The sequence below is a fragment of the Labeo rohita genome, chromosome 20, assembly GCF_022985175.1.
Source record: "Labeo rohita strain BAU-BD-2019 chromosome 20, IGBB_LRoh.1.0, whole genome shotgun sequence".
NCBI lineage: Eukaryota > Metazoa > Chordata > Actinopteri > Cypriniformes > Cyprinidae > Labeo > Labeo rohita.
Genome location: NC_066888.1, coordinates 17610666 through 17629364, shown reverse-complemented (window position 1 = coordinate 17629364; position 18699 = coordinate 17610666). Strand labels below are relative to the sequence as shown.

Genomic DNA, 18699 nt, shown 5'->3' with positions numbered 1-18699 from the left:
ATCGTTACTTTAAACTATTCTTTATGGTCAGAACATGACAAACACTTAATGTTTTTTGAATTCTTTACACTTTTTCCAGTCGTTTTTACATAACAAAATAAATATTTTTAATAGAAACAAATAATTTCTTAGTTCTGCATGTTTTAATGAGCAATACTGTTTCAAATCAAGAAACTGATTTATGTTGCCAATAATATTAATTATATATATATATATATATATATATATATATATATATATATATATATATGTTGTCTCTTAGAAATAAACATTTGATAGTAGCTTGATTTAGCATGCTGATGTAGATTTATGTTTATTATCAAAATCAGTAATATCTGTAAAAATTGTAGCAACCTAATTTTTATATCTTCTATATTTTTTTATATCTTTTATACTTTTTTTATCTACTCTTCCATAGTAACATACATTTAGATTATGGTAATAACAGCTAAAACCACAAATATAGCAAATCAATACCATGGTAAAAATGTAATATGGTTTCTGGGTTTTGTATGAAAAATAGTAGTCTAAATACATTTAGTATAAATGCATAAATGCTATAGCTTAATCACAAAAAAAATACTGTAATTATATTCCATTACTCCTTCAATACATTTAATACATCTCTACATTAATAAAATAATACAATTAGACACAAATATACCCACATTTCTGACACAATACCATTGTACAGTTAGTGCTACTACAGTAAATTTACGGTAAATAATGGATAATTATCGTTAGCGATTTATTGCCCAGCCCTGTCAAAACATGATATATCAACCTCTTTTAAAATAAGATGTGCCTGAAGTACCCTTTTGTACTGGTTTATGTTCTCTGATAAACAGGTGTAAGAACAAAACAAACTATAAAAAATCATATGTAGAGTAATTAAAAGTGTCCCTTCTAATGTAACTTTTGTAAATGTTTTGGAATGTTCTTAAACTTGTCGAAAACTCGACTAAAACAAAATTGAACCAAGAATACACGCACATTTGCTCACTATAAATTCATGATACTGTAAGATCAGACAAACCCTAGATGTGCAGATTCTAGAAATCTGATCAAATTTTAACTCAGTCTCTCCAGTAATCAGCACCATATCCATTCAACTTTAATGATCAGATAACACTATATCACTGCTAAACCTGCATCTGAGCGACAATAACATTGAAACTTAAGAGTGGTGACTCCTCAAAGTCCTTCGAGATGAGCATGCAGTCAGCTAGCTCTACCTAGATCTCAATGAGCGACCATTCAAGAGATCCATTATTCATCAGACTAGTACAGCGGCGATGACACCGCCTGCCCTGACCCACTGAGCTGAATGTTCTGTGCCAGTCAGCAAGCAATGAGAAGTTGTTGTGCGGTCAGCTTACCCCGGATACACGTTTGGCTAAACAGTTGCAGCCAACAATGTTGGCGTGGATAAACAGTTTCCACAGTGTCAAGTGGAAAGAAAAGAGCAATGAGCACAACTGATTTCGACAGTCTGGGACACACAGACTCGACTAATGATGCAAAACATGGCACAGTGGCCTACCTGAGAACAAGATGATGTGGCTTGATTTATGTTGCAATATTGTTTAAGTGATCACTTTTTTAATTTGAACAAAAATGGCACCTGTTTGTTAGTAAATATACACTGCCGTTCAAAAGGTTTAGGATCAAAGTTCCAATTATTTGATCAAAAATACAGAAAAAAGGTAATATTATAAAATATAACTGCAAATTAAAATAACAGCTTTCTATTTTAATATACTTTCAAATGTAATTTATTTCTGTGATGCAAAGCTGAATTTTTAATCAGCCATTACTGCAGTCTTCAGTGTCACATGATCTGTCAGAAATCATTCTAATATGCTAATTTATTATTAGTGTTTGTAGGTGCTGCTTAATATTTTTATGGAACCTGTGATGCTTTTTTTCAGGATTCTTTTGATGAATAAAAAGTTAAAAAGAACAGCATTTATTCAAAATAAAAATCTTTTCTAACAAATTAAGTCTTTACTATCACTTTTTTATCAGTTTAATACATCCTTGCTGAATAAAAGTATTAATTTCTTTAAAACAAAGAATGAAAGAGAAAATTTACTGACCCCAAACTTTTAATGGTACGCTGTAAAAAACAATCTGTTGAGTCAACTTAAAATAATTTGTTTCCTGGCTGCCTTAAAATTGTAAGTTCAGTCAACTCAAAAAAAGTTTATTCAGCTTGAAATGTTAAATTATACTAAGTGACAACTTAGATATTTGAGTTGATTCAACTTAAAAGTTTAAGGCAGCTGGGTTACTTACCCATCTGTTAAGTTTAGCAAACACAAATATCTAAGTTGTTACTTAGTACAACATTTCAAGTTGACTAAACTTATTTGAGTTGACGGAACTTAAAATTTTAAGGCAACAGGGTAACAAATTCTTTTAAGCCGACTCAAATTGTGTTTTTTATTTTTTACAGTGTAGTGTATAATGTTACACAAGATTTCTATTTTAAATAAACGCTATTCTATTTAACATTTTATTCATCAAGAAATCCTGTTAAAAGTATTGCACGTTCCAAGAAATATATATATTAAGCAGCACAACTGTTTCCCAACATTGATAATAAATCAGCATATTAAAATGATTTCTGAGGGATCATGTGACACTGAAGACTGGAGTAATGATGCTGAAAATTCAGCTTTTCATCACAGGAATAAAATTCTATTTGAAAGAATATTAAAATAGAAAACCACTATTTTACATTTCAATAATATATCACAATATTACAGTTTTTTTTGTAATTTTAATCAAGTAAATGCAGCCTTGATGAGCAGAAAAGACTTCTTTACTTATCCCAAACTTTGAAATTTGGTAACATTATATATTTTTAATCTATGCAACAAAGACCAATTGGATGGGAGAATCGATCCATCCAATCAACAACCTACTGTATAGATGGAACCAAGTCCCTGCCATGCATATCAGAAATGATCTGACACTACTTCTGTCACATCACAACTTTAAAGCATTCCAATTTTTTTTTCAAGCTGATAAATAATAAAAACATTGACAGCCAATCAGAATGCACTTGACTTTAAACAGAAGGTTGTCGTTCCTTGGTATGGATGCTAATATAGTTACCGTTAGTTATCTTTATAGTTTGTATTATTGGTGTGAACCGGCCTTTAATCTAGCAAACTTGGATCTAACAATTTCAAAACAGTTTCAAGAACAGTTAAAGTGGCAGTGCCACAGATGGGTCCTATTTTTACCTTAGAAGGTAGACTGCTCGCTCTATGTCATTCAGATCTTCATCCACAGTGAGCTTGTCAATCTCTTCAGCAGTCTGCAAATGGTGGAAACAAGATGAACAGCTATGAAACCTGGCCTTGCTGTCGGCACTTTACAAAAACCACAGTGCTCTCATAAAAAAGAAAGCAGAAGTCATTAGCATAAAATGTTGAGCGTCTCCATAGCAAAGCCGAAAATCTGCAAAAGTAGTGCATCTTAAATAAAGAATGGCCAGTAATTGGGCAAGATTCCATTACAGATGACTCAGCCAAATATGTGAGGAGGCTGCAGGGAGGCAGGATGCGAGGCAAGAGGGACTGCGTGGGAAGAGATAGTGTGGGGGACGGGAGCCATGTGTGGGTGCCTAGTCTATTACTTTAGGGCTCTGAGAGCCACGATGCTTTTCTTTGGAACCTCCCCATTAAAAAAAGATAAGGGACAGAAAACACCCGCCCCCTCTGTAGGCGTTGCATTATTCCCGCATACGTGATGCTGCTGAGAGACGAGATGAGAGAGTATCCTTAACTTCAGTGCTGCCAGGTACATGATTGCAGAGACGCCCAACACGACGCTCACATGTGAACGCAACCGCCTTTCGCGAAGGAATTCAAGGTAGTGATAGGAATAACGATATGGTTTGAAGTGGAAATCCTCTATTCCGCAGTGGTGAGGCGCGAAAACGAGGAGGCGAAGCAGTGATGCGGACAGCTGACAGAAACTGCGTCACTCAGCAGACTGAAGTGGGCAACCCCCGTCCTTCCCTAAGGATGCTAGTACAGTTACTACTTCAAATAAAGATAATAGTGCGACGCGATAATGTAAAATAAACGGTCGTGGCGAAAGCGTCAAAACGCGTAAATGTTAGTATTTCCCTAAAGAAATCATCTGCAGCGTCCAAACAAAAATTCCTCCACTCTTATGATGTATTAACTATTGAATGCCTTCGTATTAGCGTTGCAGTTTTGTTGGTTAATCAGCTTATGAATTCTATACGAAACATTTACTGAGGGAAGAAAACATTCTACATACCTTCAGGCTCCTGCGTATGGGTCTCTCGATGAAAGTAAGATCCTGCAGGTCATCTATCTCTCCAAACAAACTGGACTGACTCGGCGTCATTTTCCTGACAAACATCTGTCCTAAGTGTCTTCGTCAATGTGTCAGACGCGGGTGTCAAAGTCCTGTCATTATTGTGGCTCCTTGACAGTGAATGACTGATGTGATGTCTTTGATGAAGAGAGGACGGTCCTCCCACGACAAACGCGTCCCACTGGTTGCAAAGCTTGATCTATCACTAATTTATTTGCGTGGTGTTCAATTGTTTGTGCAGTTTCTACACGCGCTTTCAGCTGACGCGCCTGCGCTGACGGCACATAGTAAGGGATTCCTGCGATTAAAGTGTTGCTTACTTCCCGAGAAAAAAAGATGGATTTGGTGCGCGTTTTCCCACTGGAGCAGAGATGTCGAGTGCGTGTGGTCAGATAAAATCCTTCCCCCGCTTATGATGAAAACCATCCAGATATGGCTGTTGTCATGTGAAGAAAAGATCCCTGATATTCCTAAATGTAAGATAAACTACAATCGCTGCTTAACCTGATCACACGTACCTGTTCACCTGCCCCTGCTGCTCGGTTGACGTTAGCTCGCTAATAATATGACAACAAAGTTGAAAAAAATGGCCTGTCGAAAAAACTCCTCTCGATAAAGCCGTGCATTTTGTCTGGTTAATGCTCACCTCAAGTAAATCCTCTGTAAATCTACCTCAAATGGCAACACGGACCATTTCATAAAAGCTACGTCTTTTATATTGTGGATGTGCTAGCAAGCAGGAATATTCAAACCACGCAAACGCACTGCACCAACTAAACTGGTTTCCATGGAGACAGCATGCCACAGCAGCTCCGAACGGCTGGAACGTCAGAGCGTTCAGTCGAAGTTCGTCATCGAAATGGACTCGGAACACAGAACGTCTACTGAATGATTTTGACTGTTGTGCTGTAATTGATTACGTTTACTTACGGCATAATATTCTAAATATGGCTAATTCCGGGTAAACATTCGGTTTAGAACGAACTGACAGTGTGACGTTTTGCTTGTTGTGTAAACTTGTAAACCAGTGCCTACCACAGGAATTCAGGCTAACGCGTTTCGCTACACAACAATTCAGAATGATAACTTAATAAGTAATTTAATAGCCACTTTTAATTTACTTAAGGGCTGTAGGATTACAGATGTTCTTTAACTGTAGTACAAGTATGGTAACAAACGTACCGTGTTCCTTTTGTTTACATTTCTACTTTCTCACCTGCAGCTGTACCGAAGTTACACTACAGTGGACTTTAAGTATGCTTTATTAAAATATACTTGTGCTGTAATGTAGTGCCCTAAACTCCAGTTGCACTACTATAAACTATATGTCCACTGCATGCAGTTAAAGGGATAGTTCACCCCAAAATGAAAATTCTGTCATTAATTACTTACCCTCATGTCGTTCCAAACCCAGAAGACATTCATTCAACTTTAGAACACAAATTAAGATATTTTGGATGAAATCTGAGAGCTTTCATAGACAGCAACGCAACTGACACGTTCAAGGCCTAGAAAGCTAGTAAGAACATCATTAAAATAGTCCATGTGCACACAAAAAGTATTTTCATAGCTTCGTAAAATTAAGGTTGAAACACTGATGTCACATGGACTATTTTATCGATATCCTTACTATGTTTCTGTGGCTTGAACATTTTAATTTCATTGCTGTATATGCAGAAAGCTCTCAGATTTTATTTAAAAAAATCTTAATTTTTGGAACAACTAAGGGTGAGTAATAATGACAGAATTTTCTTTTTTTGGGGGTGAACTATCCCTTTAAATTACAGTTAAGTCAAAAGTGAACTGAAGTGCAAGTATGCTTTATTGAAATATATAACATTAGCAGTATAATTTAAAACATTTCAGCTAATTTTTAGCACAATTTGTGTGGCAAGGCATCATACTGCTGAACAAAACTGCATGTTATTCTAGATTAAACAATAATAGAAAACAAATTATACTGCAGTTAATTTTTGTAAAGGATGGACATTTTGCTGTGAGGCTCATTAGACTCAATATTGTTAATGTATGGCTATAAAACAGCCTCGGTTGGGCTCTTCCAAGTTCTGAAACAAATAAATTGGCACAAGGGCAAAGTGGTAAAAAGTGTCAGTCTTCAGAAGCCAAAACTGAGTCAGTAAAATGTCTACTGAATTATCATTAACTCCGATTTGTAAAAGTCATGCAGGAGTCAGGTTATTTCTACATAAAACAGATCTATTTATAAGCACATGTGGCTACAAGCCTGTGTGAAGGAACTTAAATGCTAGTCTGGCCTCTAGAGATCTTCACCATCCTTGTTTATATCCCTCTTGAATAACAGGTCATATGAGGCCAGCTGGAAAGGTTTAGTCTCCTTACCACTGGGATCTCATAGAATCCATGCTTAGCCCCCCGATCTGAGTTCCTCACTTCACTGCTAGACTGACAACAGTCAACTGTACATATCCTCATCTCAACTTGTGCAGTCTCAGATATCTGAAAATATCAAAACTAATGTCTGGTCAACAACTCTTCCTTCTAGCTAATTAAGGTTCGTTATGCATCCAAAATGAATGTTTCTGTAACAGCAAAAAATACATGGCTAACATTATTTTACTGTATAATCTATATTGTAGTGTGGAAGTGTTGTTACCTTAAGGAGCCATTTTTATCTGATTTTACCTGAATTCCTTGAGTTGGTCGATTCTATCAGTCTTTTTTAACATATTTTTAAAGGTTACTTTTTTCAATTAACGTGATGTTAAGCATGAGAATACTTGTTTATTCTTAAATTATATGAGAAGCACTGTAATGATTTGTGTTGTTAGGTTTTTTTAATGATCAGAATAATAAAAAAAAAGAAACAAAATATCCTACAGGCACAGATTTGTGTTTGACATATTTTAACCAGATGGTGGTGCCAATGTACTGACTGTATGCATTAGGGATGAGTGGTAGTCTGTACAATTCATGCATTTAAGCTTAAATTGTAACATTTATTTCAGTGAAAAAAAAACAAGGTGGATGTATAAATGAATTAATATTTTGAATTAATGAATTACTGAAATTAATGAATCAATAAATAATACATTATTGTGACCATAACACAATCATAAAACAACTGATAATTAGATCTATGAGAGGAATGAAAGATGTGATGTCCTGAATGTGTTAACCTTAAGGTGTGTTAAAGGTTAAGACTTTGAGCTCCTGAGCATAGACAGTAATAAAACCAAAAGCACTTGTGTACATAGAATGCCATCAATATACAGTCTGAACTGCATGTTTGGGTCAGTTGTTGATCAGAAATCTGGCTTATTATTAACACATCTAGTATACCTTCAGATTTCAGTATTGCTCTATTTTGACGCTCCAGATCCTCATTGCTACACTGCTACAGATGAAAACACATGAGTCATTTAATAGGACACGAGGTTTGGGTGTCCATCTGAGATGTTTACAGTGTCACAGAGAGGTTTCTAGCACACGCCAGCATTCACAGACAGCTGTCTCTAATAAGTCGGGTCACTCAAGCAATAGACTATATAACGATATTTACGTATGTAAATAATGCATGGTAGAACAGCCATATAGTGTGTATAAACCCCTATTTGGTCATTATAGGACACAATGTAAATCTTTACACTCTTAGCACAGTACAAAAGCTGTCACTGGGGTGGTACACTTTCAAAAGGTAATAATATGTACACTTTAGGCACTAATATGTACCTTTAAAGTGCTTATATGCACAAAAGTACCTTACTTATCCCTAAAATGACAGCTATTGTACCTTTTTTTCTGAGAGTACAGTATAGCGTGATTTACAGTCTATAACGTTCCATACAAGAAAAAAACAAGCATTATTTTATAGAAGCATGAAACTTATTTATAACATTCTGTTTTTGCATATTTAACCACTGAAGTTCATGCTGCACGATTTGTCAACTTTATCATTGTCATTAATAGTAAATGTATGGAAGTTCAGGTTTAAATGTTGTTTTCAGGGAAAAGTGATTTTTCCAGTTTCAAAACAGATCTCCTACTTATCCTGTTTCTTGGCCCGAATGCAAGGCCAATCATGTTACATCTAAGCCAGACATGCTTTGATAAATCACATGCAAGCCAGGCAGATATATTTATAAGGCAATCAGTGTTTACACCATAACATGAAATCAAGACCTCTCAGAGACTCCTCATAAAGCACGCAGCAGCAACTGCTGTACAGAGAACAGAGAAGAACTACATGCACCATATTCAGCTTATAATAATTGATATCCTGTAGAAAGGTAGGTGGACTTCTCAATAGTAGAAATGAATTATAGCGATGACGTTAGGACTTGTAAGGGAACCTGTACAGTTAAAAAATAGCCTTTTTAATGTTTACTAAAAAAATAAATTATATTTTAATTAATTGTCCTTTAGTTATTATATATTTTTAAGTAATTTATTGTCTTGGCAATTTGTGTGATTGATTAGAACTATGTTTTTTTGAATGTAAATCCGTTTTCAAATTTTTGTGCACCTTGCTATTACAGGTGCAAAATGGCAGCTGCCAGTGTGACAATGGCTGCTTCAGGGACAACAACAGATGACCTGGAGGACTTCAGTGCTTATGCACACTTGTCTCAAGAACAGCTGTTGCAGATAGCTATTGAACGAAGTCTAGCTGATGCAAATTTAACTCCATGGCAGAATCGACAATTGCAATCCCACACGCAGGCAGCTGCCACTAAAGCTACACAGCAACTGCCATGTAACCCTAACTCAGCAAACCCTCCCAGGTGATTTTTGTCCTGTTGTGATGTACATCTACGCTCTTAAAAATAAAGGTTCTAACAGGGAGCTTTTGCAGTGATGCTATAGAACATGGGTGTCTAGTCCCGCTTCTGGAGGGCCGAGGTGTACTGCAGAGCTCAAACAAACTTGCCTACAAGTTTCTAGTCAGTCTAAAGATCTTGATAAGCTGGTTCAGGGGTGTTTAGTTAGGGTTGGAGCTAAACTCTGCAGGACAGTGGCTCTCCACGAACAGGTTTGGACACCCCTGCCACAGAAGAACCATTTGGGGTAACTTTCTGTGAACAATTTTTAAAATCTAAAAAAAAAAAGTTTTTTTCCACTATAAAGACCCTTTTGTGGAAAGGAAAGGTTCCTTGTATGTTAAAGGCTCTTCATGGAACCAAAGATGCCAAACAACTATTTTTAACAGTGTACCTGCTTCATGTAAACAATCAATTATGTATTTAAATCACTATTATTATTGTCTCTTGCAAATATATATATATAAAACCTTGTTTTTATCTTCTTTTTAGTGAGATGAAGTGTGCAAAAATTGACAGAAATGTTCACAATCATATCTTCAGTAATAACCAAGAAAAGGTGATTGCCTGGACAAGGCACAATGGACACCTGCGGGTCACAGTGGAGACTGTGAAGTGAGTGGCAAGACAAATTTCATTTAATTTGTGTGTGTGTGTGCTGCTTTTCTGAATATCAACAACTGGTTGCTGTGGGTAGTCACAGCCATATTGAAATTCAACAGAATGATTGTGAGTGTGACAAGCCTATTGCTTTTGTACAATGATGTTCAATAATCAGGGCTATGTTTCTTATGCTGGGTACACACTAAAAGATTTTAAAAATCTTGTAAGATCTTCAAAATGTGAGAGACCACAGACACAAGGACAAAAAAAAAATCCTAGATTTAACCGTTTTGCTCCTATAATGTGTGGTGTGCCATGATGTGACAAAGACAGCACACCACACAAAAAAAAAAAAACAGATTTTTAACCAGAGTCCCGACTGTGAGACTTGAGAATAAAAATGGCGGATGATAAGCAGGAAGAAATTGCGATGACTGCATTTGTTATGCTTCTGTCTTCTGTCAGCCCGCTTTCTGATTGGAAAAATCGGCCGATTATCTTGTGGTATGTACCCTGCATTAAAAGCATTGTGAGTTAAGATGATCGCAGAGACCACTGGTGGCAACGGTTCTACGATCTACTGAGGCTTGCAATGCTTTTGGGAAATGCAGTCCAATATACAATTTTGTGACAATATTCCCTCTGCATTTCCGAATGACACACCATATTGTTTCCTTCCTGAATGGAATTAAAGGGCTAGTTTACTCAAAAATGAAAATTAATTAATTACTCATCCTCATGTCATTCCTAAGACCCTGAGACCTTTGTTAATCTTTGGAACACAATTTGAGATATTTTTTATGAAATCTGAGAGCTTTCTGACCCTGCATAGACAGCAACACAGCTGACCCGTTCAAGGCCCAGAAAGGTAAGGACATTGTTAAAATAGTCCATGTGGCATCAGTGTTTCAACCATATTTTAAGAAGCTACGAGAATAGTTTTTGTACGCAAAGAAAACTAAAACTAAAAGACTTTATTTAACAATTTCTTCTTATCTGTGTCAGTTTTTGATGCATGTTCCTAAGAGTACGCAAGAGTACCTGAACACATGGTGAAGACATGGAAGACAAACATTTTTTTCTAAGTCATAATTTTTGTATTCTTTGTGCACAAAAAGTATTCTCGTAGCTTCAAAAATTATGGTTGAACCACTGATGTCACATGGACTATTTTAAAGATGAACTATTTCATCAAAAATATCTTAATTTGTGTTCTGAAGATGAACAAGTTCTTACAGGTTTGAAACGACAGAATGACAGAATTTTCATTTTCGGATGAACTATTTGTTTAATGAATAAATCTTTTGGAGTCAATGACTGGCTCACAACTAATCACTTATCGCCACCTACTGGCATTAGAATGTAACTTGCAGAAATAGTCACTGAGAAAAAGGTCAAGATAGAATTGTGTGGCATATTGATTTCATCCACTGACATAACAACCCTTCAAGGAGAAGTTCACTAAAATTTACAGATAATTTACTCACCCCCTTGTTATCCAAGATGTTCATGTCTTTCTTTCTTCAATGGATAAGAAATTATGTTTTTTGAGGAAAACATTTCAGGAATTTTCTCCATATAGTGGACTTCAATGGTGCCCCCAAGTCTGAACTTCCAAAACGTTATTTAAATGTAGCTTTAAAGGGCTCTAGCGAAACAATCTGTTATTTTCTAAACAAATTGACAATTTATATAAATGGACTTCTCCTTTAAGATTCTTGTTCTTAAGATTTGTTTGTTCTTCCAGTAATTTAGACCCTTTTCTCTCGGCCATTTGGAGAGGGGATGCAAAGGCTCTACTAGACATCATTCATTTAAAATCTAAAAATCTTGATGAACCCAATAAAGATGGCTGGCTACCGCTTCATGAGTCTGCGTACTATGGCCATTTTGAGTGCCTTAAGATTTTGCTCAAAGGTGATAAATGAATCCATTACTTATTATGTCCAGTCTGGAATCTCATTCTAAAACATGACATTTGTACCCTATCTTGCCCACAGCCAAACCAGATGCAATCAACAAACGAACAAACAGAAGTCAGACACCGCTCATACTGGCTGTGAGTCGCAAACATGTTTCTTGTGTCAAGCATCTCTTGGAGGAAGGAGCTGATCCTAACCTTGCCAACAGCCAGTGGGAGACGCCACTGTATAAAGGTAAACATTTTAGCCTGATATCTCAAAACAACTAAAGACCAAGAAGAGGTCTAAACAATCACCCTTGATTTTTACAGCATGTGAGAAAGCTAATGAGGAGACAGTGGAGCTTCTTTTGAGATTTGGAGCTTCTCCAACCAGAGCCTGTGTTCAAGGTGGGACTCCGCTACATGAAGCAGTGAGGAACAAAAAGTTAGACATCTGTAAGATGCTGATACATGCAGGGGCAAAGCAGTGGGCCAGAAATGTTTATGGCATTGACGCTCTGTTTACGGCTGCTCAGTGTAATGCTGTCAAAGAGCTTAACTACCTAATATGTAAAGGTAAGAATTTTTTTATTTGATTTTTTTGGATGAATAATAGAAAAAAAAAAATCTATTAACTACTGGGGTTTATTCTAGCAGCATTAACATAGTGACCTATTCTTTAGGGGGTAATGTAAATACCCAGGCAGGTGATGATGCATCCGCATTGTTTGAGGCCTCTAAGAACGGTCATGCTGAAGTTGTTGAGATCCTTTTGTCAAAAAGAGCAGATGTTAACAAAGCCAACAAAACTGGATTACTTCCTATTCATGTTGCAGCAAAGAATGGTCATGACAGGTTAGTAGGCCTACTACACTATATAACAGTTAATTTCAAATTTATTGTTATTTATTGTATAATTTATATATTATATACAGCTCTTTGGAATATTTAATCACGACATTCAATAGTCACAAATTTCCTGAAGTCAGAGTTTTTTCATTTTTATTTGACACAAAAAAGGGATTAAGGCACAAAGGTACAAGTCTGTGAACTTAAAGGAGTAGTTCACTTTCAGAACAAAAAATTACAGATAATGTACTCACCCCGTTGTTATCCAAGATGTTCATTTCTTTCTTTCATCAGTCGTAAAGAAATTATGTTTTTTGAGGAAAACGTTTCAGCATTTCCCTCCATATAATGGACTTCTATGGTGCCCCCAAGTTTGAATCTTCAAAATGCATTTACACTGCATTTTGGAGATTCAAACTCGGGGGCACCATAGCTTCAAAGGGCTGTAAAGAAGCGTCTTATCTAGCAAAACGATTGGTTATTTTCTAAAAACAATTTACAACTTCTATACTTTTTAACCACAAACACTCATCTTGGTCTAGTTCTGCTGAACTGTGTGTATTCCTGTTTTTGACAGTTAGGGTATGTTCAAAAAACTCCCATCTCATTTTCTCCCTCAACTTCAAAATCATCCTACATTGCTGCAGAAGTACTGACCCAGTGTTTACAAAGTGAACATCCAAAGAAGGTCAAATGCCCTTTACAAAAAATGGGAGTTTTTTGACATACCCTAACTGTCATAACCCATGGATGCACAGACTATGCATACACAACGCAGAACTAGACAGGACAAGCATTTGAGATTAAAAAGTACATAAATTGTAATTTCTTTTGCTAGGTAAGACCCTTCTTTCTTGTCTGGGATAATTTGTAGAGCCCTCTGAAGCTGCATTTAAACTGCATTATGCAAGTTCATACTAGCAGACATCACTGAAGTCCACTATATGGAGAACATTCCTGAAATGTTTTCCTCAAAAAACATAATTTTTTTACGACTCAAGAAAGAAAGACATGAACATCTTGGATGACAAGGAGGTGAGTAAATTATCTGTACATTTTTGTTCAGGAAATGAACTACTCCTTTTATGGTTTTAATGAGAGAAAGAACTACAATCCCATGAAGCACTGCAAATGCCATTCAAATTAACATATTATTTTATATACAGAAACAATATCTTTTACTTTTTACTGCAAAATATGAATATATATTCAAGTATTTTAAGAGCATAGGGAGATTTGCAGTGCTTTGAGATTTTCATGGGAGTTGTCTAGTGTGAAATTGTTCATTTGACTCAATGCAATTCTCTGATTCGTAGAGCTTTCTTTGCAGTATCATGGGTAATGTAGTTTTACACTAGGAATTCAACTGTTAAACATGATTATAAAAAAAAAACAAGCTATTTAAACACTGACCTATAGGTAAATCTAAAATTATTTCAGATCAAATTAATATCTCATCTCCAAGTATTTATTTATTTTGTGTGTAGCCATGTAATAAGTGGAAAGAATTAAAATTTCCTGATAATTTACTCACCCCTATGTCATCCAAAATGTTCATGCCTATCTTTCTTCAGAAAAAATAAGGACGTGCATCACAGAGATAGTGCAAGACAAGCATTTGTGGTTAAAAAGTATATACTTTTTTTTTTAAAAAAAAGAAAATTAACCATTGTTTCACTAAATAAGACTTTCCGCGGCTGGGATCATGTAGAGCCCTTTGAAGCTGTGTTAAACCTGCAGTTTGGACCTTCAACCTGTTGAAAAATCGTGGAATGTTTTCCTCAAAAAAAAAAAAAAAATTATTTTCAACTGAAGAAAGAAAGACATGAACATCTTGGATGACATGGGGCTGAGTACATTATCCAGAAATTTTAATTCAGGAGTGAACTAATCCTTAAATAAATATCTGTTTCACTTTCTTTCTCTCTCTTATCTTTCTCAGCATTGTTGCCATGCTAATCCCCAGAACTAACGTAGTCAAAGTGAGACGCTCTGGCATAAGTCCTCTTCATTTTGCTGCAGAACGTAACAGAGATGACGTTCTAGAAACGTTAATTGAGGGTGGATATGACATCAATTTCAAGCTGTCAGATGATTGGTCAAAAATGTATGAAGATCGTCGCAGTACGGCTCTGTACTCGGCTGTGGCAAACAGAAACACTGAGGCAGCGGCTATGCTGTTAGAAGCAGGTGCTGATCCAAACCTGGATATTTTCAACCCCCTGCTGGTGGCTGTAAGGAAAGGAAGTATGGAAATGGTGTCCTTACTGGTGAAGCACGGTGCTAATGTCAATGCTCTGCTTCCAACTCATCCCACCAGCTTCCCAGCGGCTTTGGTTTTCTGTATGAGGTACAAAGCAATGATGAAGTACCTGCTGGACAATGGCTGTGATGCACTATCATGTTTTACATGTCAATATGGCAGTAATCCTCATCCCCCCATTAAATTAGCACGAAATGGACGAGAAACAATGTATTTTTTAAATGATGAACCATCAGAATACTGTGTAGAGGTACAGATTTTGTTTTCCAGTCAAAATATCTATATTATAGATATGTGTGACCCTGGAACACAAAACCAGTCTTAAGTAGCATGGATATATATGTAGCAATAGCCAACAAAACATTGTATGGGTCTTCATATTTTTTTAAATGTAAATTTACTACTGTAAATATATCAAAATGTAATGTCTGATTAGTAATATACATTGCTAAGAACTTCATTTGGACAACTTTAAAGGTGATTTTCTCAGTATTTTGAATTTTTTTATTTTTTTTATTTTTTTTTATTTTTTTGCACCCTCAGATTCCAGATTTCCAAATAGTTGTATCTCTGCAAATATTGACCTATCCTAGCAAACCATACATCAATGCAAAGCTTATTTATTTACCTTTCAGATTTAAAAAAAATGTACACTTATGACTGGTTTTGTAGTCCAGGGTCACATTTTAGTATACTATATATATACACATTATACGATTCAGTTGTACATTTACTATTTTCTTTTACATTAAATTCATTTTTATTTGTTTATTTACAGTTTTGTGAGGTCATTTCTGCTCCCTCAGTCAGCAGCTGGGTGGGACCCATCATAGACACACTGCTTGACTATGTGGGTCATGTTAAACTTTGCTCTAGAATAATTGAACACCTAGACAGCAATAAAGATTGGGCCCATATTAAAGAAAGATCAGGTAAGAATATTCAACTTTTCCTGATGTTTCCTGATTATTGACATCTGACAAGTTAATTAATAAAAAAAGGAACTAAAAATGAATAAGTGAATTCGAATACTCTCTATTTCAGTTCTTCCATGCACATTGATGCATCTGTGCAGACTCAAGATTCGTCAACGAATGGGCATCCACAGACTACAGCAAATCAGTGTTCTTCCTCTACCAGGAAGACTAATCAAGTTTTTGAGTTACGAACCAGAATCATTTGAAGATATTCTGTGATGAAAGGCATGCCATTCTTAATTGTTTACAGAACATTTACTACTTTAAATCATTTTGTTACAGATATCTGAGTGTTTTGAAAATCATTTAGCATAATTCATTTCTGTTTGTAGGAGTCTCAATACATGTAAATAAAGTAATATTTAAAATGTACACAGTATACATAGAGTACAAAATAAAAGAACTAGCACACAAGTAACGACAGCATATGAAGTGCTGGCTTTTAGTTTTCAGCAATATGTAATTTTATTAATACCCACCTTTTTCCTGAGTAACCGATGAGCGCGGTCATAATGGATTCTAACTTAAGTTTGGGTGCTCTCCTGTTCCGGTCTCCATTAAAATCCATGTTAAAACAGGTTAAAAAAAGATCGACTGAATTAATTTAAAAGAAACTTTTTCAAACTAAATGTAAAAATGACACAGGGTTTAGCTGCGCTGTTATTGGCTCCCACAGTAACAGCAATATGCTTAAGGAATTCCCGTAAAGTAAGTTACTAGTGTGTTGCGTACCAGAAAATCTGTCCTTGTCCGGCGGTGTATGCGTTGCGTAAACGATGACAAAAGAAAGCGAGTACGGTTTAAATCGCTTAAGTTAAAATACTGACACATTATGTGTGAAATAATAAAATAATAAGTAAATAATAAAATAACGTGTGCTCTCATCTTGCGGACAAACTTCACCCCGATCGGGAGCTGTATATATGTGCCCTGTTTTTTTTAATACACCTCGCGCTTCCTGTCACCTACACACTCATTAAACTATGACAGGTGAGTTACTGCAAAAAGACGGTCATTGCGACACTGTAAAGTGCTTCAACTGGCGCCATGAACTTTTTAAAACCATTTTTTCATAGTTTAACGTTATATTATCAGCTTGGAAAATATGTTAATTTGAGTAGAAACACAAGAGACCGGAATGTGTCCTGACGATTGAAAAATGCGCACCCAAGGTGCAGGGTAGGATATTTTAATAAAATAATAAGTAGGATTAATTTCTTACGCATCTCATACTCCATTGCTAGTTCCAAAACATCGTTTTAGACCTATGGAGGTTTGAGCCATTAATAGCGGACTAACGCAGTTATTAATTAAATTATTAGAGAGAGAGAGAGAGAGAGAGAGAGAGAGAGAGAGAGAGAGAGAGAGAGAGAGAGAGAGAGATTAAGCCTGTGTGAATTACCTGTGAGTCTGTCTGTGCGCCTCTCACCGTGTCTACACCGGACGCGAGCGGCGCGACAGTAAACGGCTGCCGCGTTCTATTTATGACGTGCTCACACAAAGTTCAAATGATAGGCAACTTTCGCTTTGTCGCGTCCAGTGTAGACAGACTTTAGCTGTTGCGGCGCGGCGCGACGACTGTCGCGTCCAGTCTACACCAGACGCGAGCGGCGCGGCGCGACAAAATACACCAGAACCCATTATAATGATTGATGCTGTCTACACTGGATGCGGCGCGGCACGACACGACAAATCTTTGACAGTAAACTGCCACCGCATTCTATTTATGACGTGCTCTCACAAAGTTCAAATGATCTGCAACGGTCGCTTTGTCGCGTCCAGTGTAGACAGACTTTAGTTTTTAAACAACTGTCGAGTCCAGTGTAGACACGGTGTTAAAAGTGTTCGGCAGCAGCGTCTCTACTAATAGTGAAACTTATAATGTCTTAATGTCTTTTTAGCCTGTTGTTAGTGTATTTATTTTGTTTAGTTTTGGTTAGTTTGTGGGTTTTGGTTATTTTGCTGTTTTAGGCTGTATGGACCTTTGAAATAACTGAAATCATGTGGCGAATGGGAGTGATATAGACATGTAATGCCGTCAAAAACTGCAAAATCTGCCTTGAACTACATTCGCCATGTGTTTTCCTGAAAATATTTGCACACCTTTGAACATTCGTCAGCCAGTCAGTTTAAAGGATTCAACAGCGTTGTAGTATAACTATTAGTGTACTTGCACACTAAGGCTTTTTATAATGTGATTATAATACTATATAGATCTTTATAGTCTTTAAACATGACTGAATATCTTTTGTGTAATGTTTTGTTATTCTACTGATATCATGAAGACAAACTGTACTGTAATGTACATTAGTTTTGTAATTACTTAAGTGATTCTGTCAGATTATAATTAGAATTAGAGTTTAAAACTTTGTAATGAAGAAGACCTGTACACGTTTTACGATAGTTAACGTAAACTAGCTTTGTAAATTAGTTTACAGTGATGCACTTGTCAGATTCTAAGCAGAATTTGAGCTTAGAGTTGTTTAACTCTTGTAGTTTTACTGTAAAAGTGTGGTGTTTTCTATTTCCTTGAGACTGTCTCTGTAATCTTGCAGTAAAATAAAACCCGTGCATCTTATTACAAGTTCTTGTCTCTTGAAAAATCTACTGACCTTGCTGTGTGACAAAGGGCGGAGTTGGAGCTGTGATCAGAATCAGTTTTTATAAACCTCTAATAAGCAGCAGAGTACAGTGAACCAGCTGCAGTAAAATCTCAGGCCACTCACACTGCGCAGACAGACACAGACTAACACGACAGCCGACTGAGTATGTCACTTCTCAGACATTCCAAGACACGACAAACACAGATTCAACATGTTCAATTGGTGAAAAATGGCAGCAGATGCTGGCGGACGTAACACACTGATCAGATAAAATCCCTCAAACGTTTCAGTGGGTGCAGTGTAAACTGGCCTTTAGAGGTAAAAGGTAAAACTGTTCATT

General features: G+C 36.2%; 2 protein-coding genes across 2 annotated transcripts in view; one reads left to right on the top strand and one right to left on the bottom strand.

The window, feature by feature from the left end:
- The window catches only part of ppp4r4 (protein phosphatase 4, regulatory subunit 4), a 30677-nt gene extending 25180 nt beyond the window's left edge, over positions 1-5497 (bottom strand). Inside the window, exons 1-2 of the mRNA XM_051138338.1 lie at positions 4303-5497; positions 3255-3328 (exon numbers count right to left, since the gene is read on the bottom strand). Coding sequence (XP_050994295.1) covers positions 3255-3328; positions 4303-4407 — 179 coding nt within the window. The 5' untranslated portion in view covers positions 4408-5497. The remainder of the gene's footprint in view (positions 1-3254; positions 3329-4302) is intronic.
- Positions 5498-8477: 2980 nt separating this feature from the next.
- asb2a.2 (ankyrin repeat and SOCS box containing 2a, tandem duplicate 2) lies at positions 8478-18334 on the top strand. The gene is made up of 10 exons (XM_051092174.1): positions 8478-8630; positions 8880-9125; positions 9654-9776; positions 11512-11681; positions 11765-11920; positions 11998-12243; positions 12351-12522; positions 14459-15029; positions 15558-15711; positions 15824-18334. The coding sequence occupies exons 2-10, from the start codon at positions 8887-8889 to the stop codon at positions 15973-15975; spliced, it is 1983 nt and encodes a 660-aa protein (XP_050948131.1). The 5' UTR covers positions 8478-8630; positions 8880-8886; the 3' UTR covers positions 15976-18334.
- Positions 18335-18699: the final 365 nt, after the last annotated feature.